Here is a 27,259-nt window from a genome sequence, read left to right as displayed (position 1 = left end):
ATTATCGGAGAGAATTCAACAGTCGTTGTAAATATTACTTGATTTATTATTTATTACTACTACTTGAACAAAGATATGGCACTGTATACATTGACATTAATGACTCTAAATCTATATTATATATATAACTATAGATAAAACCGGTGGATAAATATCGCAGATTGATAAAAATTCATTATGATAGATTCCGTAAAAAAATGATCTAACGGATCAGTCTGTTGAATCACAATAGTCCCTCGGGATTATCAAGTTGCTTCTACGGTAGAAACTTTTTTACTTGAAGATCTTTTGATGGACAATTTAGTCTGAATTTCGCGGAGTGTTTTTCCTTTAGTCTCTGGCACAAATATAAATGAAAAGACCGCTGATGAACACGCCATGAGTGAAAAAAACCAGAAAGTTTTGGCTTGTCCAATGAGATCAATCATCGGTGGATAAAATTTAGTGACAACAAATACTAGTGTCCAATTAACAATAATTGACATACTGATAGCTACACCTTTCGTCTCTGGAGGGAACAATTCACTAATGACAGCGAATGGTACAGATCCGAATCCAAGACTAAAAACAACATTAAATAGAGCAAGACATGTTAGGGGTAACCAGGCAATAGATCTCACATCAAAGCCATCACTCTGGAGTTTGAAATAGTACCCAAGTACACCCAGACAAAGTGTCATAGCAGTGCCAGATAATACGAGCAATGGTTTTCTTCCAAATTTATCAATAGTAACTGCGACAACAGCTGCCATAACGACTTCAATAAGTCCGATTATGATGGTAGCTAAAAAGGGATCAATGGAGCTCTCAGCTTCCTGGAAGATTTTAACAGTATAAAATAGAACAGCATCAATTCCACACATCTGTTGGAACCACATGAGCCCGAGACATGTACCAATGGCCTTTCTTCCAGCACGTGTACCAATTAAGTCCCTAAAACCCCCACGGCTTCTCTCGACCCGATCAGCCTCTTCCTGGAGTATAGTTATCTCCAATTTGGGCTCGTAAAATCTACCCCTCAAAATACTGAGTGATTTTTCCGCCTCCTTTATGCGATTATTTTGAACAAGCCATATTGGCGATTCAGGAAGAAAGTAAATAGATAGTAGAAATGGTACAAGCATACCACAGCAAGCGATATTGAGGATAATATAGTTGGTGTAGGCACCAACGATGTAGATAAAAACAACACCGGTAGAGAATAACAGTGCGAAGCATGATCCTAGGGCACCACGAATCGAGGGTTCAGCAACCTCGCCAATGTACAGAGGTACTAGAACACACACTGCTCCAGATCCAATGCCTCCCATAAATCTCGCGGCATACAAACTATTTAAACTACGTAAAAATATGATCATTAGCCAGGATAACAGTAGGGGAATTGTTGTTATCATTAATGCTAATTTTCGTCCAATAGAATCGGCTATCATTCCCGCTGGTAACGCACCGAGAACCGCACCCAGTGGCATTAATGAACTGACCCAGGACACTTGACTACCATCGAGACCACCAAGAAACGATGTATTCAATTCCAAATATGGTATTGTCGGTGATGTCCAGCTCAATGTCATTCCGCTCTGCATTGCCATAATACCAACTGTAAACAAAAAATCGATAAGACCTGCTATCGATCTATCTTGTACGCGGATGCAATCGGTATTCAGGTTAGCGCACAACTATCGTACATGAGATGGTGTTACATTGTTTTTACTTGTGAGAAATTCAAATGAATCGAGTACATTTGCCGGCGAGAATGGCTGGTTGATCGATGAGTGCATTAACTCGGTTTCATTATTGAATTAAACACTTATCAGACTCAGTGACCGTGAATATCATTTTTTCACTTGTTCTTCTTTTCCTTGACTTTTTGACATAACTCAATTCCCACTTGCTTATCATTATCTTGACAAGTGTATTCTCATGTTGTGCTTGTACTAATTAACTGAGGAACATTAATCCTGGGGATTTTGTGCGGTAATGAGTATACAACATTTATAATCAGTTTAGTGATACTTACCTATCAATGTCGATAGGCATTGGAAAATTTTTTGACCCTCCTTGAGTCTGGCCGGCTTGAGTATTGGATCCAAAACACCATTTTTTTCTTTATAAGTTGCTGTTGTATTGAAATCTTTAATTTCCACTGTTTGCATTTCCATAGTGTATTCACATTTACCAGTGTTTTCAGTATCTTCCGGCGACATATCCTGTCACTCACTCAATGATACACTGAACAAAACGATCATCAAACGCTCAGCTAAAATTCCCTTACCCCGTCTTTGTCGTCTTTATGATTTCGTTATCTTGGAAGATTTATACCCGATGCAAGAGCTGTAGTTGTCTTCTATATGCAATTAACTTTTGAATTTACCCTGTTCGATCTGGCTCGTGAACGCCTGAATTGTTGTTTTTCTCGTTGAAATACACTCGCCAGAAACATGTCTCACTTTGTGAGGGGATGAAGTAAATGGCAAAATTCTTGTAATTTTTTCCTTCTATTTCATCACATGATCCATCATTTTCCCACCAATGGATGTATTGAGGATTGATCGAGGGGACAATCACCCCAGGCAATTTGCAATCAGCCTCTCAACAATGACTTTATACCACGTCCCCCTCAACGTTGATCTTCGCACATTGTCATCCAGACTGTCTGACGACAATGATGATCGTGCCTCGGGCTAACAACGAGTACTCCTTCTCTTGACTACCACTATCGGGGGGGCCCACTTCAATAATGGCGATTAGCCCTCCAATCGCGTCTGATAAAGTATTTCGTCGTGAGACACGTGCATATACGGTTTCTCACACCATCGTTGAAAAATTATTAATGACTCCTGACGACACTTCCTCGCCTACTTATACATCACATCAACTAGGTGATTGTCTTGAGGCACAATTCTGGAAAAACGTGTGTGTCACGTGATGCAAAAAAATTGAGTCCAAATTTCATCCTTTATTGGATTATTTGTTCTGGCGGTTAACGTCTTGATCCGGTCGTTTTAGAATTGAGACGAGAGTGACACGCGTTTTCAATTAAGAGTATGACCCTCAAGTGATAATCCCTCCTCTCATTTTTCATGAGATAATTGCAAATTAGAACACGTAATTCTCTAATTCAGTATCAACTCGATTTCATTCTTTACTATTTGTGTCAATGTTATGGATGATTATTAATTTTTCATTGGGGGGTCTACTCACGCTTCTTTATTAATATATATGTTAATAAAATAAGCTGTATAGAAAAATGAATTCAATATTTTTTTATTGACAATCAAAACAAGCAACTTCCATAATTTTTCAATAAAATTCTTCATAAAACTCGTAAAGAATTAGAAACCCAATAAAACGCGCGAAATTTTTCCTATAAAATCATATCGCACGTTTTATTACGATTGTTCCTCGGTATTTCCTCTTTTTCTTAAAGTTCGTTTTTATGACTTCATGCCGAGAGTGAAAAATGCAGAAGATACTCAAGATATCGTTGTTTGAATGCCACCAGCCACCATTGATTATCACAGAACTGTGTTTGCAGATTTCAATGAATTATCTGATAAAATTTTTTGCTGATAAATCTGTAGCGAATTGTGAAAGCTCAGATCTATAAGTGTCAATACCTTGAAACAAACTGTCACAGATAACGAGTTTTCCAGTGATAATGTGTCATCTCCGGAGTAACGGCTAATAGGGAAGATTAAATTTTGATAGTTTTTATGTTCAATAATGGTCTTCTACGATTTATTCAATAATTAAGTGAAGTGAATGCTGCTTCGTTAATGGGGCATTGAGAATCAAATTAAATTATTAACTTGATTTTTTTTCTCTGAAAAGTGGACTTATTCCTCTTATCTTGATAAAAACTTCACTCCATCAATCCGCATTTAATATTCATAAATGGAGTGGAGGAAATACAGGAAAGCTATGAGCTTAAATATGGGATGGAATGGTAAAATGTTTAAACATATAATTAGTTATTATTTTAGACGGAATTGGTATCTAATATGGAGTATCTTTTGAACTTATAACTAAGATTGAATTGAATGTAATTGTTTTTTTTTCAGCCCGGAAGTGGTTGAGCCACGCCGTTGGAGCAATTATCCCGAGAGTCAACGAAACGGTTCAATATCCCCAGATCCATCAGGAACTCCACCACCGCCACCAGCAAATTATCGTCCCGCAAATGCCCTTCCAAACGGCATAATACCAACAACTGAGCCCATTCTCGAGGTATTGGATGAGCCGGTCGATGAACCCGTAAGTACAAATACTTAAATAATCGTGAAAACATAATGGAGACATTGAGTAGGGAACATATATTATTTTTTTTATCACTCGAAACCATCACAGCATCTCGTAGGTACCGTGTACCGAGCACTCAGTAGGAAATAACACCGAGAACTTGTTATTCCGGTTATTTGGCACCTAAGGGATACGTGTGAGGATCATTTGCGATGAGAACTATTCCCAATAGTTCAATCGGAAATGATGGTAATGGGTACTGAGTGCCCATCTCAAAGCTTCGATGTCTAGAGGTTCAATTGTGGGAAATGCACTGGGGATATTCAAGCGAAAAATCCACAAATGCGCTATCATTTGAATAATGACCTATCATTAGCTGCTGTTAAGGCAGATAGCGCGTTTCGTGAGGGTAAAGAAGCTCAGTCGGTACGAATGCATCGCTTTGCTATCGACCAACAAATTTTATCAATGAAATGTTGTGGTTGAACTATATATGGCTGTAGTTACGAGCCAAATTCATAACTCAAAAAATTATATATATGTTTTACTTTTATGAATTTTTAAATTAAAAAATTGCTGCGTGATATAGACCGAAGACAGAAAATCCTCGTGAGGCTTCTTGAAATTCCATTTGAATTAGGTAATTATAGAAAATCAATTACTTTGTGGCACCTGCTATAACACAAAGGGATTATGGATTTATTTACGTATGGAAATTGGGTCTGAACTTTGCTGATCTGTAAGGCTTCTAATCCATTTTGAGCGGCATAATATCCGTGAGCTTCTTCGATAGCATTCACAGCGCTTTGTCGACTGAATCAATAAGTATGCCAGTACTTTCTTTACATTCATAATGGAGTGTTGATTTTCGTTGTGCACAAGTTGTACTAGAGGATTCAGTTATTGAATCTATCTAGTTAAATCATTCTTTCGTTACTCAATAGCATTTATTTGATTTGGCATTAATTGCACTTGACATTTACACAAGTCACTCAATTCCTTTGATGTGCTTTTAATTATGCATTATTGTTTGCAACTTTTCAAAATGTTTTCTGACCATTTCATATTGAAAATGAAATCCAGGTCTACAAGCTATAAATAATAAAATCATTGTAAAATGTCTTGAGACTCAAAAGTCCAAGCAACAGCTTTGATGTTCAACTGCAATACTAGAAATGCATTTAACTGTAGAAAAAAAAATAGCCAAAATACTTGAATACGCTTATGAACAAATGAATCATCACTTCCACAACCACCGACAGTCAAAATAATTTCCAAACTCTATGCGGAAGTGTTCAATCGAGTACATCACGACTTCGTCATCTGGACTAATCACCCCGTGAAATTCAATAGCCTGATAAAATATTGTGAACCGCCCCCTTCGACACCAGTGCAATCCACCACCATGACTGACGTTAGCGTGTGCCTGATTGTGATATACCCGAGTGCCCCATGTGCCCATAGGCCGTTACGGAGTTGTATTACCTTAGTGCTTTGATGAGCACCGTAGAAAGAGGACGCGTGCAGATTTTCCAACCGCGTCATAACCCAATACCCTGGGATCAATCGGTGTTTACAACGGCTCAATTATCGACAGAGTCATGAAGATATTTAGTAAGCTCTTCGGTAGTGATAAGAAGAGTATTACCTCCGCGAGATCACGTGCCAGTTCAACGAGACATAGACCTAGATCCAGGACCTATATTGGACCACCCCATCTGCCAAGGGATGATTTCTTATTTGGGAGTACTGCTAGCACTAGCACACGACGTCATCGACGTAAACATAGGGTAGGAGATAACACATTATATAGTTTGTTAAAATTTTTTGCGTTTGACATTCCTAATTTACACAGTCGTCCATTGATTTGAGATCATCATATTTAGAGATGCTCCAAGCACTCTCCCGACGTTATCGACAAACGGATTGAGAATTCGACACTGATAAAGCCTCATCCACCCAGTTTTAGTCAGTAGTATCAAATTCCATTCTGTTACGCCCCAAAAAAAATATCCGGACCCAGTGATTTGATTGGCGCACTCGTAATAAATTCCCATGCATTCGTGGAAAGGACCTAACAATTGCATTTTCCCATGACAATAGCACTTTCCGGATGCCCCACCTTTCCCACGTTCGAGGGTACACAACCACCAGCATAACACACATTGTCCTTAGCCGTTCAACTCCTCTTGACCTTGACATCAAGCCTCTTCACCTGAGGTGTGTGCACTTGTTTGCAATGTAAAAAGCCATTCTACTTCCGGAGGAAATGTCCATGAAATTCATTTGCACGGTCCTCCGTAGCTCTGGGGTAAAGAGGGAGAGAGAGAGAGCAGAAATAATCCTTGGGGCATTGAGGTTCAATGAGTAAACGAATTTTCATCCGTGTCAAAATCACCGCCAGGTGGTTATTAATTACGTGGATATTTGCTCTACCGCAATAAAGTACCCTGCAATTACCTGTCCTGAAATATGTATGGTATGCCAATGCTAGGGTACAGATAACCACGTTCTATACTCCATCGCATGTTTTTTTTTTTTTTTTGTTAAACTAGATTGGAATGCGCATTCACTGCATATTTATTGCTTACTATAATTACCCCTCTACCGTCCTGCATTGACGGGAGTCATCAATGAATAATTGAAAAAAAATTATCGATTCTTTTCTGCTCTTAACATTTATTCTTTGCTCACGATTTTCATTTTCTCAGTAAAAAATTCTTATATCAATCAATTGATCTTTAAGAATGACACATTTTCTGAGAATGAAAAAATATTTTACCGAAGTGAAGAAAAATTGGTTTGGGATAAAGATTAACTAGAAATTTGAGGCATCATTTCATTTCATTGATCTGAAACAAATGAATTTTCCCCGGTCCACAAATAGTCACCTATTCAATCGCTTCAAATCACATGATTAATATTCCACGTCCCTCCGGGACTCATCGTAAAGACGTGTGTACCCAGCCACGTATGAGCAATAAGAAATAAAAATAATGATAATAAAAAACCTATGAAAAGAAAAAACAGGGAAGAGAGAATGTGAAGAGGGCACCGACCGGTAAGGGCTAAACCACGCCCTCGCATTCACCTTTTGCCTGAAACTGGACCTGAGCTACCTGTCCGTCCTCACCAGCTCTAAAACTACCTGGGTTACGCACTTTAAATCCATCCACGGATATTTTTAATTTTCTCGCTGGAGCGTGTACCCCTCCACTTTTTACTAATTATTTTCCTCCGGTATTAAAAGACCCAAAAACGAAAGATTGAAGTGGAGATGAGAGATGTCGAGCCAGTGCTAATGGAAAAATAAAGATAAAATGGGGGACGAGGGGGGAGATGAAAAAAAAAAAAAGCCATATCAGAGCTCCTCTAGGTGTGTCATGCCCACCTTGCAAACTCTCTCGTACGTATTTGTGTGTGTCCTTAAGCTCTATCGGGGACTTGGGAGCTCGTTGTAACGACCTCTGGCCACAGACTCGCCAACTAAAGATTGGGCCCTGGTGTGTATAGTATTTATGCCCAGGCAAAGAACCGGTGTGTCGGCACTCAGCAGTAAGGCCTACAGCCTCCACACTCCCAACTATACCTCTCTTACCTTTCCTACCCTCCTTCAACATTTCTCTCTGCCTCACCTCGCAGCGTTCCTCGTTTCCCCCCATCAGTCGTGCGCGTTCCTCCATCGTCGCTTGGCCAGGACCCACCGAAGGACATCCACATCACAGCCCCAATTTCTCTCCCAGTGTAGTTGAATCTTCAGTTGAAAATTTCCCTTAGCTGACGCGATAGATCGCTCTTCATCTGTCAAAATTTAAAAAAACAAATGGCAATGGAGCAGTGGGAATGCAACAGGTAGATGGAATTGAGGAAGAACCAGTGTACCTCGGTATGCCACGGAAAACATTCTGAAATCTCCCGCAGAGAACGAAAAAAAAAACGTACATAAAAGCAGGTGAAGACTCCTGACTCCCTCCCCACTACTCTCCATGGACCAAGTGAATCTTCAAGAGGGTTTTGTACAGTCCGAGCCACGTGCTCAACCGTGTGCCATCACAAGTGGATTTAGAGTACAAAAAGCCTCATGTGGAAATTGTGATCCTATAATAACTCGGCTGAGAGAACGAGTTTTGCACCTGATGTGCGTAAAGTTGATGCAACTACTGAGGCGTGGGTAGAATTCCATTCAGCCCGGATTATTATATTTTCTCAATTAAATTGTGAATAACCGTTGTTGGATATAATCGATGGATTACGACAGGGAGTGTCTTGGAATGTGCATACCAGTGGATTAAACGAAATTAAAGTTGATCGTATCAGTGAAAATGGATAGAAATGAGAGTATCACTGGACTCGGTGGCGGTGGTGGTGGTGGTGGTGGTAGTGGTGGTGGCGGTGGTGGTAATTCTGGATCACCATTGGGCCAGCAGCAGCAGCAGCCACCACCACAGGGACCCACTCCACCCCATAATTCAGTTGGAAACGTCGATAATCAGGTAATGAAGGAATTCATTAAAAAAAATCAGATGACAATTCGTTGGACATAAAACGGGACAATCATCAGTCGTTAGACTGGAGAATTTCCTAGATGAATTAGACACGAGTCGTAATGCTAGATTGTCCTGGGGATCTCCTCGTTATATGCGCGACCCGATAAGGCAAGCTGCATTCCACGCGCGCGTCCGATAAATAATCTGCGAGGAAAGTTGGTGGTACAGGGCCTTCGAAGACTTTCGAGAGATTTAAACAGTCATGGGTGTGGGTAAAGCGTATTCCGGTCGTACTTATAGGTGAAGCAGGACGTCGCTCATTGGTGACTTTCCATATTATGAAAACCGATGGCGAGATCAACGAAAGTTTCACGTTGATCATTTTTACATTCTTCGTTTATTTTACGTAATAAAAAAAATTTATTGAGTTTTTAAAGAACTCAATGGGGTTGAGAGGGACCCTGATTATGGTGGAGAATCATAAAATTTCCAGGTTGAGGAGAAAACTTTTCCAACTCACCTGAATTATTGATTTTTTTAGAAATTTCGAAATTCTCGATGACAGAGCTCCTTGAAATTCCCCGGAATTGCATCAGATATTTCAGCCATAAATGTTGAACAGCGAAGTTTACGTTAGTTATTTTTTAATGTGAAAATCCACTTCAGTGACCAGGATACTACCGGTTCTGCTTGACTCATGCATTCTTTCTCTCAATGGGGTCTTTAAGTCCCCCAGTGTAACGACTTCTCAAGTGCACCTCAGTTATACCAGCTGCATTGAGAAAACAATAAAAAACAATGAAAATGCATTTCCAGGCATTCCAGCATTACTAAGGATAAATTTATTTCGATAGGAAAAACCTTTCGCTTTTCAACTCGATGGCGGTTGAAATTGTCATGCGACATACACAACAATCCTGTTGAATCAGCTCTCCCAGCTGGAACAGAGAATGTGAGTTAACCGCGGCTATCATCGACAATTGTCCATTGTAGACATTCACGTGAATCTATGTGTGGAGTTAACACATATGGTGATATTTTGCAAGCCCAATAATTGTGAAATGCATGGAAACGATGGGTGCGTACGCCATGGTCCAATGGTTTTCACCCGCGAGTTGCAATCCCTAAGTGATTAGTGATACGAACCTCATAATTTTATGCAGGGAAACTGGTTTTCAGGTATTTTTAGAGGCTTTTGTTGAGACAGGAGAAAATAAAAGTTTGCTCACGTCAAAAAAATTTTACTTGGGGACGACCTTGAGGACGGGCCCGTTCATCGGGCCAGGAATGACTCTCTACCTGTCCTAATCGTTTCATTCGAGGGACTGGATTTGTTATGAGTCATCGTATCAAAATTTATAACTGATCTTTGTAATTTTGTGAACTTGGTTGGATTTCGTTTTTGTTTTTGTTCTACAGACATTTCCATCAATTTATAAAAATTGGTTTCGTGGATAAAATTTAATCAATAACAAATCTAAGATGACAATTCATCCGAAGGCTTTCGACGACTCACTTCATTCAAATCCTCTGTAAATTCCGAATTGCAAGGATCATGATTTCATATAGCGGTTTCTCTCAACTTCTTAAGGATTATTTTTTAGATCCGTAGATCTCCCACTTACCGACTCGCCACTACAGCCGATAAAACAGGGAATAGATCATTGATTCGGAGCGACACTGCGCGGCATTCCTTCACACTCTCCCTTTCACTGGATAAACATTAAACGACAACTTGTTTATCCGATAAGAATCAATCATATAAACTTGTACAACTCCCTGAAATGAAAGTCCTCCGTATTTATGAAACAACTGTTTCAACAGTGACTCACTAAGCTGACAGATTAGCAGTCACAAGTTAATGTGCCTCTAACTCAAGCGTGACCCCTGGAGTCAACGAGATCCCACGGGTGTCCCAGCTTCAAAAAATTTCGTACTTCCACCGAATTTTTTTTCTCTTTTCAAATTCTCGATGCCACATGGGAAAAGAAATCCACGACAAAGGCATTCCAGGGGCGTTACTCACCGACACCAGACAGGTTCAAACGTGCACTCGACCTGTTGGAATATCACGAGACGAATTGCGTTCCTATTTATGATTTTTTTTCTCTGTCTCCTTCAGCGATCATCGACATGTAGTTTTATGATGCAAGTGCATACATTTACACCCGGAATCAGTTATGCTAAACTCGGTGTTAAATCAAACACGTAATTATGGGTAGGACAGGCTCTCAACTGGTGCATATACTGCCCATCATAAATCATATAAATAGTCTGCATGATTTGAATTATTTAATGCGATGATTTTTCATCCATTGAATAAAAACTAGATGCATATTTTCATTTTTTATTTTTCAAAAATTTCTAATATTGTTTGTGGGACGTGTTCAATACAGACAAACCCCTCATTTATTTTTTTTGTAGTTCATGAAGTTATTCGCTGAAAAATTCATGCCACCACCTGAATTTTTATGCCTACGTGAGCAAGAAATATTGGCAACACTCGCGAATATCCAAACAATAACGTAATCGTTGAATAATTTTTCTCATAATTTGGATAAACATCAATTTCTTTTTATTTATGAAGCCTTACGACTGTAATTAATATGTAATGGAACAGTCATATGTAATTGAAGTTGTTTCACTCGCAAGAGAAATACGAGCCCAGCATCAACTCCATAGCCTCCACCACTTGACACAATTGTTTTCATTTACCTCATTGCTAGCCCCCCCCCCTCCCCCCTAGAGTTGAATTAATCCTGCATCTGGAATTCTGATGAAATCCCGAGTCCACATGTTTCTGCACGTCTCAATTTTTCCAGTTCCTGTTTCAGTTATTTTTTACTGAAGGGTGTGGGTGTCTGGGCTTTTGAAGGGACCCTCGTACCGCACCGGAAACGAGTTATGACTTCTAATCGCAGACTCCGTCCGTACTAATTCCAGCCAAGAATAATACCCAGAACTAAATCCCATCGAAATCCTCTTATTTTTTTCCGGCGAAACTTCACATCAGATTAATTAATGCAAATTCGTGTATTCAAGTAATTTGTATAGATGATATTCCACTCCATCGCAACTCCAATTAAATTTTGCACTAAATACTTGATTAAAAAGTTAACACAAATACGTAGAGTCTGACTATAGTCCAGTCTCATCAATGCTCTCGGAGTAATTGAACTAAAATTAACAGTTTCATATCAGATTAACCAGCTGACGTTAATATATTCCCGGAATGTACAATAATGTCATGGAGAATTTAGTTGGAGTCACGTTTGAGGGGATAATCACATGAATATAAATGTATAGCCATCGTTTGGAGATGCAGGCCTATTATAATTGCTCCCACTACATTCATGGTGGCTACGAGACAGTTCGATTCTCCCGGTCTCTCCTGACGTTTTACTGGAAGAAACGCATGGCCTCCGGTTAGTCAGTCGGTCACGAGCCGCTGTTCTGTGCGCACCGAACCCCCGTTTTATTCTATCTCTTTCAATTTTCCACCACAACAACATGTGTTATCTCCCCCAAAGCTCGATTAATTCACAACAAGTGAATTATCTAGATAAAATATGAAGTGGATGTTAATTAATCACTGCCCCGTACCTATCATCCAACTAGTTAATTTTCTCGTGTTATCAGTGACAGTGTAACTATCATTGTGATAATAATGCTCCATAAATAAATCGTTAATGTAAAATTACAATCGATATAACGAAATTATCATTAAAAAATTCATTAAATTCCAAAGGCTTCCGGCCGCCGTTTCATTAATTTCGTATGCAAGCAGCAACAGTGTCCATCCGGCCCAAGTGTTAAGAACCAAGAGAATGAAATTTCTTCATTTAACTTGATGTATAGAAGTTCAAACCCCTCGATGTTCCATTATCGGTCCCGTCAATTCCCCTGAAGCTGAATAATGACCAGCTCTGTTACAAATTCATTTACCCTAACGTAATTAAAAGAAAGAACACTCGTAAAATAAAGAACAATTGTTAGCAGTGTTGAATGAACTTCCACGAAGTACATTAGCGTCTCGAGCATGCGAATTGATAACAACGAGGCGCAGAAAGTTAACTCGGTAAGAAAATTAAACTACATCTGTTAATTTATGGTGGGAGGAGAGAGGATAACACCTGTGGCTGCTAACGGTGCCACATTCTCCTTTTTAAATTTCAGTATTACACAAAATTCCGATGATGTGAATTCCAGAGCTGTTGAATTAGGTAGGCAGGTGGCACAGGTATCATTTATCTTTGACGAGAAGACAGATATGCTCGCCAACGTGGCTTTACGATTTTTCCCCTTCATTTAAATTTAATGCCAACGGTTTGAACATCATGAACCCATTCGCCATTGAATTTCACATATTTGTTCAATTTCTGGATGAATTCCGATAGTCCTTTATAGTAATAAAAGGAACGATTGATCCTTCTGAATATCACTAGTCGATTAGTATTTCAAATTTAAATTTGGGTGAGAAAGAAAAGTATTTCCGTGAAGTTTTCCTATTTTTACTAACAAATCGATTTGAAACTCTTTCTATTGATTTTCTATTGTGAATTCTGGAGCTGTTGAAGTAGGTAAACAGGTGGCACAGGTATAGTTTCTACTTGATTAGTGGACAGAGATGCCTGAAATTGTTCGCCAATGCGTGTCTTCACGTATTCGAAAATCAAGTGATTCTCATAGCTGCACGTCCACTCGACCTTTTCTCTGAGAAAGCACCTGCTGTTACGAGTCACTGAATGTCCTTTTACCCATTAGATTGTAACAAAGATGAAAAAGATTCATGAGTTTTAATGGAGGGGGAGAGTTTGAGGTCGGTGGAGCATGGGAATCATAATCTTGTTGGTCTAAATGGTCATTAAAGACAACAATTACCGCATGAAGCAGCTTTGATACCTTTTGAGTTGAGGGTGAAAGCCCAGGGAGATGATACACTCGACAAGTGACTGGTGGATCTCATTAGAACGGGTACTGACTATTTTTAACCATTTCAATTTGATCGAACTATCGGGAGAAAGTTTTTACGTGCAAATGCACTTACGGGGAATTAATTAGTCAGAATATTTAGCGTGATGAGACGAAGGGAAGTGGAGTTTTAACCCGTAAAGAAAAATTTCTGACAGTACCTTTGATGTCCAGGAATCCTGTGCGGTACAGTAGTTGGGGAATATTGTAATGGCAAGTTATATTTTTTTTTTCATTATGACGCAAAGGTTGTAATTTTTGCAACACTAGAATTTTAGGGAGAATGATAAAAACTAGCGGTGAAAAAAGCGTGTCGAGACTCGTTCAGACGTGCGCTCTCATTTTCCTGGAAGAGAATGCACCACCGAGAACCCGTAAAAATTCACGGGCCAACTCTCATCCTCAGGCCCAGACACGTTTCAACGCCTCTGTCCTTCATACGACAGGTTCAAAGTACCCTACACCTCAATTAGCATTCATAAAGCTGAGAAATAAAAAAAAAAATTAGATAATAAACAGGTGCAGCTAGAAAAATGTTGGTAAAAGCCTGGGAGAGAACCGATCTGGGCTGCCTTGCTACGTCCTTGCCGATTGATTGCATCATCAACCGATTCCGTCAGTACCGCGATGAAGAGGAAAGTAAATCCTCGCGATGTGTGCGATGAGGATAGAAACTAGTGCAGAAATAGTGAGTGGATTAACCAGGTAGTACCGTTAATGTCTCCGGATCGGTAGTAGTACCTTCGCCCTCGTTCTACGACCAATTTTACCGAGTCTTATAAACTACGAGTTGTTTAATGCCTGTCCCGGAATAGCTATTGCCCCTATGCGACGTGAATTTAGATGGCCAAGTGGAAAACGTGAAACCAGAATGATTTTTTTCACCTTCCAACTGTAATGCACAGAGATACGTTTTATTGCCAATGAGGAAACATGAGGCCTGGCAGTGTAGGTGTACTTTGGAGGCTGAGGGAATATATATTTGTCAGCAACAAAGTATCAGACGTATGTTCATTACAAGTTGTGAAATATGCCCATCGTCTCACCATGACCTGAGTCAAGTCCCTGGAGATCACACTGTTAGGGGACTTGAAATTTAAATGTACTGCTGGAAATCTCTCCACGTATTATTGTTGCGCTGAAATTCACAGGACTTTGAACGTTGATAATTCAAAAATTTATTTACTTCCTTCTATGATTTTTATCTCTGACATGTAGTCACCATTTGTAGCTTTATGCTTCATCGTTGTTGTTACAAAATTTTAACTGCAATTTTAACTGCTCTAACAGCTAAGGAAAAATCCAAGACTAGAATATAATCAGATAAACAAATCAATGTTTGTTAAAGTGACTCGACGCCATCATCTCACGGCACACCCAACACTCCACAACTCCTCATGAATCCACTGTTTCCTATTAGCATTACGAGATCACGAGACCCAACAAACACTGATCTTATCGAACAATCGAGGTGTTGGCATCCTCCCTCTGGGTCTGTGTACAGTCACACGACCCAGTGGAAAATCTTGTCTGAATTTTCTCCAGTAGCTCAAACCGGATTCAATATTGAGGCTGTGAATAATAAACTATTTTTTCGCCGTTGTTTTTAATATCACGGTGTATGGTCTTACACCTGGAGCCGTTATGGAGTAACTCATACTGTTACGCCCCGGTAATTCACTGTTCGTGACGAGTCATTTCTATTAATAAGACTGGAGTAGTGAAACAGGTGAAAATCCATCGACCTTTGGAAAACATGGTTTAATCGGATGGTGGTGAATGAGAAAGGAACATTGTCCTGATCCTCAGGATTGAGAGTACAATATTCGAGGAAAGATGCAATTTCATAGCCAATGCCGTTAGATATAATCTCAATAGAAAAAAAAAAGTAATAAATTTTATTCTCTGATTGATGACTAATGACGTTTAAGAGTTCTCAATCAAGCAAAAGTTTTCTGATTTCTTCTGGAATTAGTGAATTTGAAGTAATTTCTCTCATTTGTTACTAACTGGGGAAAAAAGTATAATTCTTGTATAGCACTGATCTGGAGCTGTAGCTACTGGTGTTCCAACTTTCTAGCGCCTCCCTGAAGGCAATTTATAGACAACCATGCGACAAGTTGTTCCTCGCAACATTCGCTAAACCTTTCGCCAATCTTTCTCTGCATACAAAACAACTATATACAGATTGTTTCCACCACATCATCGAAGAGGAGCTCGAGCGGATCGTGGGAAGCGAAGGTGCTACGAGGTCGAGGTCTTTATTCACCTACTCTCACTTTGAATTACCCGTTGGGACCCTTCGCCACAACCGACGATTATTCACGCGGAAGCCCAATCATCCCTGTCAATGCATGCAATGCATTGAAACGGCATTTAAAAAAAAAATTCTGAATCCTTCCAAGAACGGCAAATACCACGGGACATCTCAGTGGGTGTTTCACAGTGCATAGAGAAGTCAAGAGAGGAGAGCATACCCGTATCGTCTTACCACCTCGACGACGACGTTAATAGCGTGAACTGAACTCAAGTCGTAACTCCATGTTAGTGTTAAAGTACCTCCTAGTGGTCTCTTTGAATATATGTGCATACAGCCTCTACCCATATATTTTTTCATGTCTCAGTAACACGCGATACATATATGCTTGCCAACAAAATGGTTATACTCAACGGTATTATGTATATTCATTTCTCATTGAGGTATTCTTGGGAAAAAAAAGCAGGCTAACACCAGTACCGTATTACTCGTGAAAAGGATTATTATATTTTCCTTTATTCACTCGATTGAGATAGCTTTCTACGCCTATTGCTGGTAATTAAGTCGACCTCATTGGCTTTAAAAGCTTATTTCAATGTGTAGCCCACAGAATACCAGAATCAATTCGATTTATCCGGGTCAATAGATCGGCGCCACCCTAAATAGCAGCAAAGAATTTTTTATTCATCACCACGACAATCAGGCTCCATTTAATTCCCAAAATTATAGAAGACATAGCATTGCAGTGAGAAAGATGATACGCTCCTTGTGTATTCATTCGATAGAGATAACTTTCTAAATCAATAAATGGTAATTAAGTCAATCTCACTGACTGGAAAAGCTTATTACAAGACCGTCTACCGAAGAGAACACTAATGGGTTAAATTTACCTCGGGATATCAACGGATAGGGGCACCTCTCTGAATGATACCAGTGGAATTTTTATGCACCACTCGGTTATCACCTCTTGTCACCAATAAAGTCAACTTGTTGATATATGAATTGATCAATTAGTGGAGGCAGGCGCCTATCGTAAAATATTCTAAATGCTTCATTCCGAGGGACGTGCGGTATGTCCCAATCCTCTTGTCATTTTCATCGACCCACGTCTTGACAAATCGCGTGGGCACTCGGCATAAACAAGAAATTTGCGATAATTATGGAGTCATTAAGACATTCAATGCGAATGTTTAATATAGGTATGGTTTTGCGTAATGCTCTCGTGCCAGGCTTCAGCCTACAAATGTCTTGTACGTAAATTTAAAAGGTTTCTGAAGTTTGAGGATTCGAGGAATAATGTTTCAACTATTAGAAAGGCAGCATGAGATACTCAAAGAATTTCTTATCTCTTGTGATGTACGACATGTTTGAACAGTGGATGAGACGTTTATCTGTGCGCCTCACTGGGGGGAATAAATCCAAATTAAACAAAAAATGAAGAGGAATTCTTTCCGAGAAGTTGTAAAAACCGGGGTCCCCGGGGTTTTGACCCAGCTTAAGGGAACATTGCTGAGAGCAGTAGTGATAATTTTGGGTTGAGCTTTCAGGTACATTTCTGGAAGATTTGTCACGGCTTCATTGAAATTTTAAGGAAATTTTATCTCAAGAGTATTCTCTACTATCGTATCTCTTCAATATCAAATATAATTATAAAGATAATCCTTTGAATTTAAGGTTGGTGACCGAGGATGGGAGGTCCACCACGTGACTGTGACCCGAGTCCCAGGTTATGGTTTCGGAATCGCAGTATCCGGAGGACGAGACAATCCTCACTTTACGAATGGCGACCCAGCGATAGCAATATCAGACGTCTTAAAAGCGGGTCCGGCAGAGGGAAAGCTCCAGGTGAATGACAGAATAATTTCTGCAAATGGAGTATCCTTGGAAGGTGCTGATTACGGAGCAGCTGTGCGAGTCCTCCGGGACTCCGGCTCGACTGTTCTTCTCGTTGTGAAACGCCGGGCCCTCGGCAATATCCCAGGATCTCCAGCGAGTACTCCACAGAGTCATCGTCTGACACTCACAAGAAACAACAAGAAAGACGATTTCGGTATAGTCCTAGGATGTCGTCTTTATGTTCGAGAAGTGACGCGAGAGGGAACTGGAGCGAAACCGGGTGACATTATCACTAGAATCGGTGGAGTAGCCGCTGACAACATGAGTCTGAAGGAAGCCAGGAAGATGATGGACCAGTGCAAAGACAGATTATCGATTGTAGTCACCAGGGACACTCCGAACTCCACCGGTTATCCCCCGGGAAAGGGCGAGGGAGGAGAGTACTTATCAGGAGCGAGCTACAGCAGTCAGAATCTATACGTTCCACCGCCGACTCGACAGCCCATCGAGGACAAGAGTAATCTCGCCCCAAGGGGACGCTCGAGAGGACCACTGATGGATGTATCACTCAGCCAACTAGATCTACCAGCAACACCAACTGTAGATCCACCGAGACCTCCACCCCCTCGATTAGAAGATTACTACAGCTCGAGGAGACAGCTTTACGACGAGGATCCCCTTGTCCAAAGATCAAAGCAGCCCATGCCAGATCCTCGATTCATAACTTTTCAGAAGGAAGGCTCCGTAGGGGTAAGGTTGACTGGAGGCAATGAGACTGGTGTTTTCGTCACAGCAGTCCAGCCTGGAAGTCCGGCTTCTCTTCAAGGGCTTCAACCGGGTGATAAAATTCTCAAAGTCAATGATATGGACATGAAAGGAGTGACGAGAGAAGAAGCTGTGCTGTTTCTTCTCAGCCTTCAGGAGCAGATTGATCTGATTGTTCAGCACAGAAGGCAGGATTACGAGCAGATTGTGGCATCTGGTAGGGGTGATTCATTCCACATTAAAACCCATTTTCATTATGAACAACCGGAGAAGGGGGAAATGAGCTTTCGCAGTGGTGATGTTTTTCACGTGGTTGATACACTTCACAATGGTGTCGTTGGCTCATGGCAGGTATTCAGAATTGGTAGAAATAATCAGGAGGTGCAGAAGGGCATTATTCCAAATAAGGCGAGAGCTGAGGAACTCGCCACTGCTCAGTTTAACGCAACCAAAAAGGAATTGAGTGCTAGTGAGAGTCGTGGAAGTTTCTTCAGACGGAGAAGGGGCAGTCATCGACGATCAAAATCACTCGGTCGTGATCACTGGGATGACGTTGTCTTTTCGGATAGTGTCAGTAAATTTCCGGCGTATGAGAGAGTTGTTCTCAGACATCCTGGCTTCATCAGGCCAGTTGTGTTATTTGGACCAGTTGCCGATCTCGCTAGGGAGAAATTGCTTAAAGATTTTCCAGATAAATTCACCTCACCTCGTGAGTATTTCACTTGTTGTGGAATGAGGAAAATTATGTTACTTTTCGGTACAATCTGTGATCCCTTTTTCAGAAATGGAAAGCCAGATGGAGGATGGAGGGAAGAGCACGAAGACGTCTGGAATTATTCGTTTGAGTGCAATTAGAGAAGTGATGGATAGAGGAAAGCACGCTCTACTCGACATAACTCCTAATGCTGTTGACAGACTGAATTATGCTCAGTTTTATCCAATAGTCATATTTTTGAAGGCAGAAACTAAGCAAGTGGTCAAGGAAATGCGGGCAGGGATACCAAAGTATGATTATTTCATTATTTATTGGTTTATTTATAGTTGGTTTATTGCCTTCAAGTTTTATACATATCAATTTTAATTTTCATATATTATTCTACGCCCTTCCATTTGCCCTTAATTACTTCATGCACTAACTCCCACTTAATCAATCGATTAACTCAGGTCGGCGCACAAAAGCAGCAAGAAGCTTCTCGAGCAGTGTCAGAAGCTTGACAAAATATGGGGCCACGTGTTCAGTGCTGTAATAACTCTGACCACCCCTGAGGCATGGTACAGGAAGCTGAGAGAGTTAATAGACCGTCAACAACAAGGCCCATTGTGGATGAGCCAGACCAAGGTGAGTAATTGATCATTATAATCTCCAGAATGTCCGACAAATTGAAACAAATCTGCCTGATGAATTACGATAAATGCCTGAATGTCTGTTAATAATTAATTCCTGCTTGTGCCTGAATTACAACCGGAATTGTTCTACCACGCGAATGCAGACTGCTGCGATCAATGTTCGGGGAATCAATATTTGAACTGTTCTTCAGTCCAAATAATTTTTTTTTATAATTAAGAGACGATGAGATATTTGGTGTTGGTTGTTGTTGTAGCCCATAGAAATGGTGTCGGATCTTTACCTTCCACCGTATCATCCTTATCGTCCAGCGAGCCCACGAGCTCTCTCCGATACGGCTGTCTACCTCGAGCATAATAATAATATCAATGTGTTACCACCACCCCGTCCACCTTCGCCCTTCATCACTTCGTCACCAATACGTTCCCCAATCCCCATCCAGAATGTCATTCACGAGCAATTCTTCGGCTACATCTAGGGGATTTGATGAACCATCTTATTCATTGCTACACTGTTAAAAGAATGAAATTTCAGAGATAAAGGGATAATGACCGTGCAATTGAAGAATTGGGCAAAATAAAATACTAAAATTGAAGTTGTTTCCAGCCACAAACAGATTTAAATTCAACAATATTCATTGATATTCATAGAATAATTTCCCAAATTCTTTGAAATTTCACCGAATTTTTAACAGTGTACTTTCATTACTTCTAATTTAATTTTCGATTTCCATAAGTGCATTAGTACGAATGCCAAGCATGAATGCATGATAATATAATTGAAATACCTAGGCTTCCATTGATGTAATTAAGATTTCCCAAGCCAAAATATCACTGCCACTTTTAGCTTTATTAACTCAGTGACTAATAAATATTAATAACAATTAATTGGATGGCCTCATCCGTCGATTAGTGCGTCCATTGGTCTAATTATTCTGCTTTATCGCTGAATGATATTAAAACCATTAAAAAAATAAAGTGTCATCCCTAAACAAAACAATACCAAAAACATCCATCAAAACATTATTAACGTGTCCATGTAACGTGGTGTCCTGTGTGTTTTGCGTATATCGCGTAGCCGGAAGAGGCCCTCTCGGATGACTTCCTCTTCCCGATGACATCACGCCTCTCCTACGCCTCCTCCCCGGAGAGTGATCTGGAATTAAGCCCAGCACCCCCTATTCCCGGTGCCCTGGGGCCACCTGCGAGGCTTAAAAGTAGCTCAGATCCAAGTATCGCTACTCAGGATGATACCACTGCACCCCCACCATACACATCAAGCTATCAGGTAATATTTCATCCGCTAAATCATCATGTCATCCTTACTGACATTTATCCGTTCATTCCTCATGCTCCGCGCCTGTTCAATTGACCCAGTAAACCAAAAACTCACAATTCCAAATAAAACAGGCCTTCGAGCAGCACAAACGAGCGCAGGGAGCGCCAACAGACAGCAAATATGGTTTCTCCATGTCTAGCTCGATGAACGAACAACCGGGTCTACCGCAGTATCCGGTACAGCCTCAGACTAGATCGCCACCTCAGGGACCCCCCGATCTTCCCCCAAGAGTCGACAGAAACGTCAAGCCCACGAGTCAGACTCCACGTGGTACAATTGGACGATCGGCTGCTGACCGATTACTTAACAAAACTGACTCCGTCCTCGACATGGGGAACTACATAAACGCAACTCCCCATCGCGCTAACGCCACATCCTCCCTCGAAAGGACTCAGCCCAAAACTGGGAGCTACGACAGCATGTCTTCTTATGATTCTTACAACAACACCAATGGGAATGCACCGTACACTGCAACGAGTATCAACACTTCCTCTGGGAGACTCGGCCCCAATGTCCCCGATGATCTCAAGACTGGCAGTATGCCGGGATCACAGAGGCCTCATGACCCTTACAGATTCACTAGATCCACTGCCCAACCAATTAATAGCCAGGACTCGCAAACTAGGACTGATTACGCCAAGTACAGGTCTGTGAAGATTTATTTTTCTAGGAGAACGTGGGACTATTTGTTTCTCAGTTGAATTATTAAATTGTCTCGAGAATGAGAGATTTCAGCTCAAAGAACTAGTACAAATCCACTTAACTTGGAGATAAATAGACAATTAGAAAAAATTGCGGATTGGTCCAATTATATTAAGACTTATGACTTCAGTTGTGATTTTATTTTTAACACATAAGATTAATCCAGTGATTGTACATTGCATCAGAGCGGTGGCGCGGAAACCACGAGCGATGCGAAGAGCTTATAGAATTTACATATCCCGTCGCGATACATTAGTCTAGAAAGACATCATTCTATCATTGATCCCCGTTCGATCTCCTCAGCTCCCACCATGTGCTAGATTTTTTATTTCGCATTACAGCCGAACGGGAGAGCATAACAAAGTCATACCTGCAACACCGGGAAAACCGTCGGGGGGTACTTACAAACCTGTACCACCCCCAAAACCGAAGAACTATCGGCCCCCACAGCAGCAGATCGTTCAGGATGAGAATAACGGCGGCGGCATGTATCAACATGCCAAGAGTTACTCCATGAATGCTTCACATCTTCATAATGGGGTAAATAAATTGATCACTAAAAGATACCATTAATTAAATTAAATTAATTATACATTACGTATGCTCATAACGAAAATCCTCATAAGATATCTTCCCATTTAGACTGAAAATGGTGGAAACATACAGCGCAATAGTGGACAGTACTACTACAACATCCCTCCACCTAACCGCGGCGATGGAAATTACTTGATGAATTCCAATCACAGTCACAGTCATACGTCGCCAAATCATAGTCATTCTCTCAGTCATACTCATGCACATTCCAATCCACCGATAACCGCCCACTCCCACAGCAACAGTGTGGGTCAGCTCACACTGGGGCACACGCATAATCGCAGTACAGCGAATGTCAACGGCCACAGCCACAGCAACAGTCACGTGGGGACGGTTCATCCCTCGGGAGGAGGGAATGCTGGACATAATCGCGACGCCAGCGGACTAGATTTGGCCGGGAGTCGTGAGCAGCGAGGGAGTGCTTTTGAATTGTATCGGAAACCACCGCTCCATCATCACAATGTCAGGTAAATCCGTGTACGTGGGAAGATACTTGAATAATTAATTTTCTGGTCATTAACATTCTTTCTTGGTTAATAACAATTATTCAAGGTACTAACTTCGTGACCTCCTTCGAGACTTCAGTATTCTTGCGATAAACTCGATAAAATCTTCTTGAATACTAGGGCACTATCGAATAAAATATGCATCTGTGTTGATTATTAGTTTGAGTGAAATTTGTTCATATTTATCCCTAGAGCAATAAATAAAATCTAACGGGTGGTGGTTGGTCTTAGGAGTACTGGGGTGGCACGTGGGTTGTTCGATAGTGAGGGTGGTGTCCTCGAGGGACCGGGTGGGGTCAGTTTAACAATACCCCCGGGTGCACTAGCCCCAAATACACGACAAGAGATCTACTTCGCGGTTACAACTCCGCATGTTATTGAATCACATAACAACGATCATCGTCGCACATCTATTTCACCGCCAATGCACCAGGGTGAGCTTGCTAATTCATAAAGACACCCTAATTATGTCCCCCCGCTCGCTCATCACTTAAAAAAAATTGCATTGTATTCGTGGTTCTGTCTTCATTATTCTTGTGAAGCTCCCAATCAACTTTTCAAGAACATTTTCATAGAAAACGAAATAGAAAGAATAATAAAAAATCGAATCTATGTTGCAGGTGAATCTTTATTAAGTCCTGTAGTGGAATGTGGACCACGAGGACTCGAGTTCAAGGTTCCAGTTGACCTAAGAATTCCCCACAATGCAACGCCAGCTCACAAATTAGCCCTAAAAGCTACAGACGATGCAACATTCAGGAGTGACTGGCTGAACGTCAAACTGCCAGAGCCCACGTCGGATCATATACTCGTTAAACTCGATCATTTCTAATTCCCTAGATTCTATAATCCACATACTATTAAATCAAAGTAAGAATCAATGCTTATTCTCTGTGAGAAACTGTCGAATATTGTTTATACATAATTCCCAATCATTTATCCTGCGATTACTCGATTGTATTCGGTAGAAAGGAGAGCAAGGCTGAAATACCAAATGAACAGAGTATATCGAATTAATACTAGACTTAAATGAGAGAAAACATAACGGCATTTATTATGCAATCTTGCTCGCACATTTTTCCTCCATTTTTTTTTGTTGTATGCATCGTTGGCTCTTGATCCTTTACATGTGAGAACAAGTCAGCAATTAATATCTAATACGTTTCATTGTTTTCTTTTTTTACCCATTTTTATTTGTTTATTGAGATTATTTTTACTACAGCGATTTGTAGAGGAAATAATGCATTATGAAAAGCAATACTTGGTGATAATTTTGGCGTACTACGGCCTGTGTTTCAGACTGTAGATGGCTTAATGAATTTATTATACATAAATATTATGTAAATCTAAGGTTCCTTTCTTACTCATTGAGGAGAGCTCAATTGTTGATCTAGACAAGTGAACTTACTACTACCACTTGAATGTTTATTTCTATGAATAAATAAAAATCTTCAGAAGTTGATATAAACAGAAATATTTATCGCTCATACGGCTAAGGAACAAGCGCAGTGAGCACCACCTGTCACGTTGCCATAGTGCCCCCGTCCACAACAAACTCACCTCACGTGGACTAGTTTCCTTCCCATTTACTTCGCAATATTCATCAGTTACCTGATATTTCTTTTGTCATTGAATTTTCATGTGATGTCCAGACACATAAATTTCATCGCAGGGCCCTCACCTCGTCTCCACAGGAAAAAATCTAAAAAGTTGACCCTGTGTTACGCGCACCCAAGATTGGAAACCCCCGACGACGAGTCTGTCGTTCAAAAAGCCCGTCCGAAACCCCGACCCTCTCCCGGGGATCAGCCAGCCGAAGATGGTCTCTACGTATCATCAACAGGTCCATTGACCCACAATGCAGTGAAGCCCTACCAATTGGGTCACCAGCGAGCCATGGACACCCAGAGACTTCCCCAAATACCTCAGAAATTGTTGGAAATCGGAATTCGCGAGGTGACAATCACTTCCGCGCCCCAATCAAAATTGTTAGAGATCAATTCCGTGTTAGTTTTGTTCCAGGAAAAAGTGATATGTAAAATAGTGAGTCCATTTAACCGTAAGTTGTACAAATTACTGGTGAATAACTCCTCAGACTCCAGCAATTTATCGTTGCGAGTGCAGTCCCGCGACGACTGCTGCAGTGACTTACCCTTTCCCCTGCCGACGCGATGTGTCAAAGACAAAAAAATGGAGATAGATTTTTCGATTACCGATCATTCGGGCGTCTCACATTCCGGAACAGTGATGTACACGATATCTCTATCAACTCAGGGCTGCCCTGAGCCCTTGGAACCACCGGTATTCGCTTGCAAACCGACAAACGATCCCAACGACCCTCAGAACTGTCTCTCCCTTCTGAAAGCTCGAAGAAATATCCGGAAAAAGCATGTAGGGTACTTCACCCTGGAGGATCCATCGCTGACCCTCCAGAGCGAAGAGGTAGAATTGCTGAAATCCAAGAAAAAGGAGAGGGAGAAGCTGCCGGACCTGGTGATCCTGGAGCAGCCAGTATTCTCGTTCATGTCACTCTGGGACATTTCCTTTGGGAACTGGTTACAAGCGAGAAGACCACTCAGACCGTCATCAGGCACGTCAGGCCCCAAATTCCGAGGAGGAAGGGATGAAGTTCTTACGATAACCGTTTTAAGAGCCGTAGAGGTGTGTAAAGTACCCCGTGATTTTCATTTTAATGGAGAGAAGATGAATCAATGCAATGAATTTATTTTTTTCACACGATTTGCTTTGCTCGCGTATTTGTTGACTCGAAGGTACAATAGGTGCAATCATTGCAGGTACCTGTCCGGGAAGAATCCACTCTAGTGCAGCCAATAGTCCAGATCCAATGGGGAGAGTTGAAACAGGCAACATCGGCCTCCGAAGGAGCAGCCCCAGTCTGGCAACAGACGATGCACTTTGGAATACCCTCACGAGGAAGGGATTCAAGCATAAAATTGTCACTTTATGATCAGCACCCCGTCTGGGGTCTTCAGTGGCTCGGGGAAGCCCTCATCCCCCTGGAGTCCCCCAGAACTTACCAGGAGGTGGAGAAGTGGATCGGTTTGTCTTCTCTGAGCAGCCCAGTCGTTCGTCTGGGATACGTCCAAGCGAGTCCCGTTCGGTCATACACCAGAATCTACATACTGATGCGAATGGAAAGACATACGAATGGGGAGACCTCGGAGATGAGCTCTCTGGGAAATTTATCAAGAGCCATCCAACGGTGTCTGGTAACTCCCTATAAAATATCAGGAACTGAGAGCCCCGAAGATGCCGCGCGACTCGCGATGCTGTTGACTCCTCTGCCCTCGCAGTATGGACCGCTGACACCCAGACAGGCTTTGAAACTTAACAAGATTGATCATTACGGACGAGCAGCGCTGTTAGCCACTCTTCTTCGGGGCCTGGGGTTTGAGGGTTACGTTTTGATAGCCAGTTCCCAGGCGAGGAATTGGGCGGCTTTTGTCGTTTCGATTAATGAGAAAAGAGAGTATGTGCTCTGGGATCCTGAGAACGGGGATCAATATAGTTTTGGAGACTCTAGGTGCTCGATAATCAAGATTCTGAGAATTATTAATCATCAGAACGTGAGTTGAAATTGAATATTGAAATAAATATATTTTTTTACTGTACGATATTTGCATGACCTGCACTGCTTTCAGGTTTGGAAAAACCTCCAAAAAACGACGACCTTATCAAACATAAAATTCAACACAAAAATCCCGAACGACTGGCAAGCGTGTGGCGCGGCCTCCACAGCTGTATTGCACGAGCCGCAACTCCTCGAGATAGAAGGTGCAATGAGAGACGCCGACGAGGATAAAGATGCACACCTAGAGATAGAGGCCCACCTGAAAGACAGATTATCGCAGTGGAGGAGTGGAATGGGCCTCACAACTGTCTTCAACCGCCACGCAATGTCTGTACTGCGGAGTTTCCTGATGAAATTATCCAGCCGAGTCGATGGACAGCTCGAAAAAAAGGACCTGAGACAGCTGTATCGCGCCTATCACCTTCACGGATTCGTGCTGAACCTCCGCTGGTCTCCGATGGACGAATTATTAGAATTATTCGCCACCACACGTATACAGGAGGTCACTGGACCCGTGGAATTCGCTCTAGTTTGCCACTTGCAGCGGTACGTGGGTAAAACATCATCACTTTGGTTGGCTGTCGTAATACTGAGAAATCGAGACTGATGAAGAACAAAATTATTCAA

General features: G+C 41.3%; 3 protein-coding genes across 12 annotated transcripts in view; 2 read left to right on the top strand and 1 right to left on the bottom strand.

The window, feature by feature from the left end:
* LOC135164053 (tight junction protein ZO-1-like) overlaps nucleotides 1–24,200 on the top strand; it is a 31,106-nt gene extending 6,906 nt beyond the window's left edge. For 2 of the 10 annotated variants that reach the window (XM_064124046.1, XM_064124049.1), the window contains 10 exons: nucleotides 4,062–4,254; nucleotides 17,629–19,264; nucleotides 19,338–19,560; nucleotides 19,720–19,894; nucleotides 20,978–21,187; nucleotides 21,310–21,884; nucleotides 22,282–22,480; nucleotides 22,583–23,001; nucleotides 23,272–23,474; nucleotides 23,661–24,200. In XM_064124046.1, coding sequence (XP_063980116.1) covers nucleotides 4,062–4,254; nucleotides 17,629–19,264; nucleotides 19,338–19,560; nucleotides 19,720–19,894; nucleotides 20,978–21,187; nucleotides 21,310–21,884; nucleotides 22,282–22,480; nucleotides 22,583–23,001; nucleotides 23,272–23,474; nucleotides 23,661–23,872 — 4,045 coding nt within the window. In that variant the 3' untranslated portion in view covers nucleotides 23,873–24,200. The other 8 variants (XM_064124052.1, XM_064124053.1, XM_064124054.1 and 5 more) reach the window with 8 other exon arrangements.
* On the bottom strand, nucleotides 33–2,954 carry LOC135164066 (facilitated trehalose transporter Tret1-like). Its single transcript, XM_064124090.1, has 2 exons — nucleotides 2,018–2,954; nucleotides 33–1,597 (listed from the first exon to the last, which is right to left on the bottom strand). Exons 1-2 carry the CDS (start codon nucleotides 2,202–2,204, stop codon nucleotides 246–248), a joined length of 1,539 nt encoding a protein of 512 aa, XP_063980160.1. The 5' UTR covers nucleotides 2,205–2,954; the 3' UTR covers nucleotides 33–245.
* A 150-nt stretch (nucleotides 24,201–24,350) lies between the features above and the next one.
* LOC135164063 (coiled-coil and C2 domain-containing protein 2A-like) lies at nucleotides 24,351–27,253 on the top strand. The gene is made up of 3 exons (XM_064124084.1): nucleotides 24,351–25,701; nucleotides 25,836–26,627; nucleotides 26,703–27,253. Exons 1-3 carry the CDS (start codon nucleotides 24,685–24,687, stop codon nucleotides 27,237–27,239), a joined length of 2,346 nt encoding a protein of 781 aa, XP_063980154.1. The 5' UTR covers nucleotides 24,351–24,684; the 3' UTR covers nucleotides 27,240–27,253.
* The last annotated feature ends 6 nt before the right edge of the window (nucleotides 27,254–27,259 follow it).

Source organism: Diachasmimorpha longicaudata, chromosome 6, assembly GCF_034640455.1.
Source record: "Diachasmimorpha longicaudata isolate KC_UGA_2023 chromosome 6, iyDiaLong2, whole genome shotgun sequence".
NCBI classification, from domain to species: Eukaryota; Metazoa; Arthropoda; class Insecta; order Hymenoptera; family Braconidae; genus Diachasmimorpha; species Diachasmimorpha longicaudata.
The sequence above is the reverse complement of the archived record's forward strand: the minus strand, read 5'-3'. Positions and strand labels throughout refer to the sequence as shown.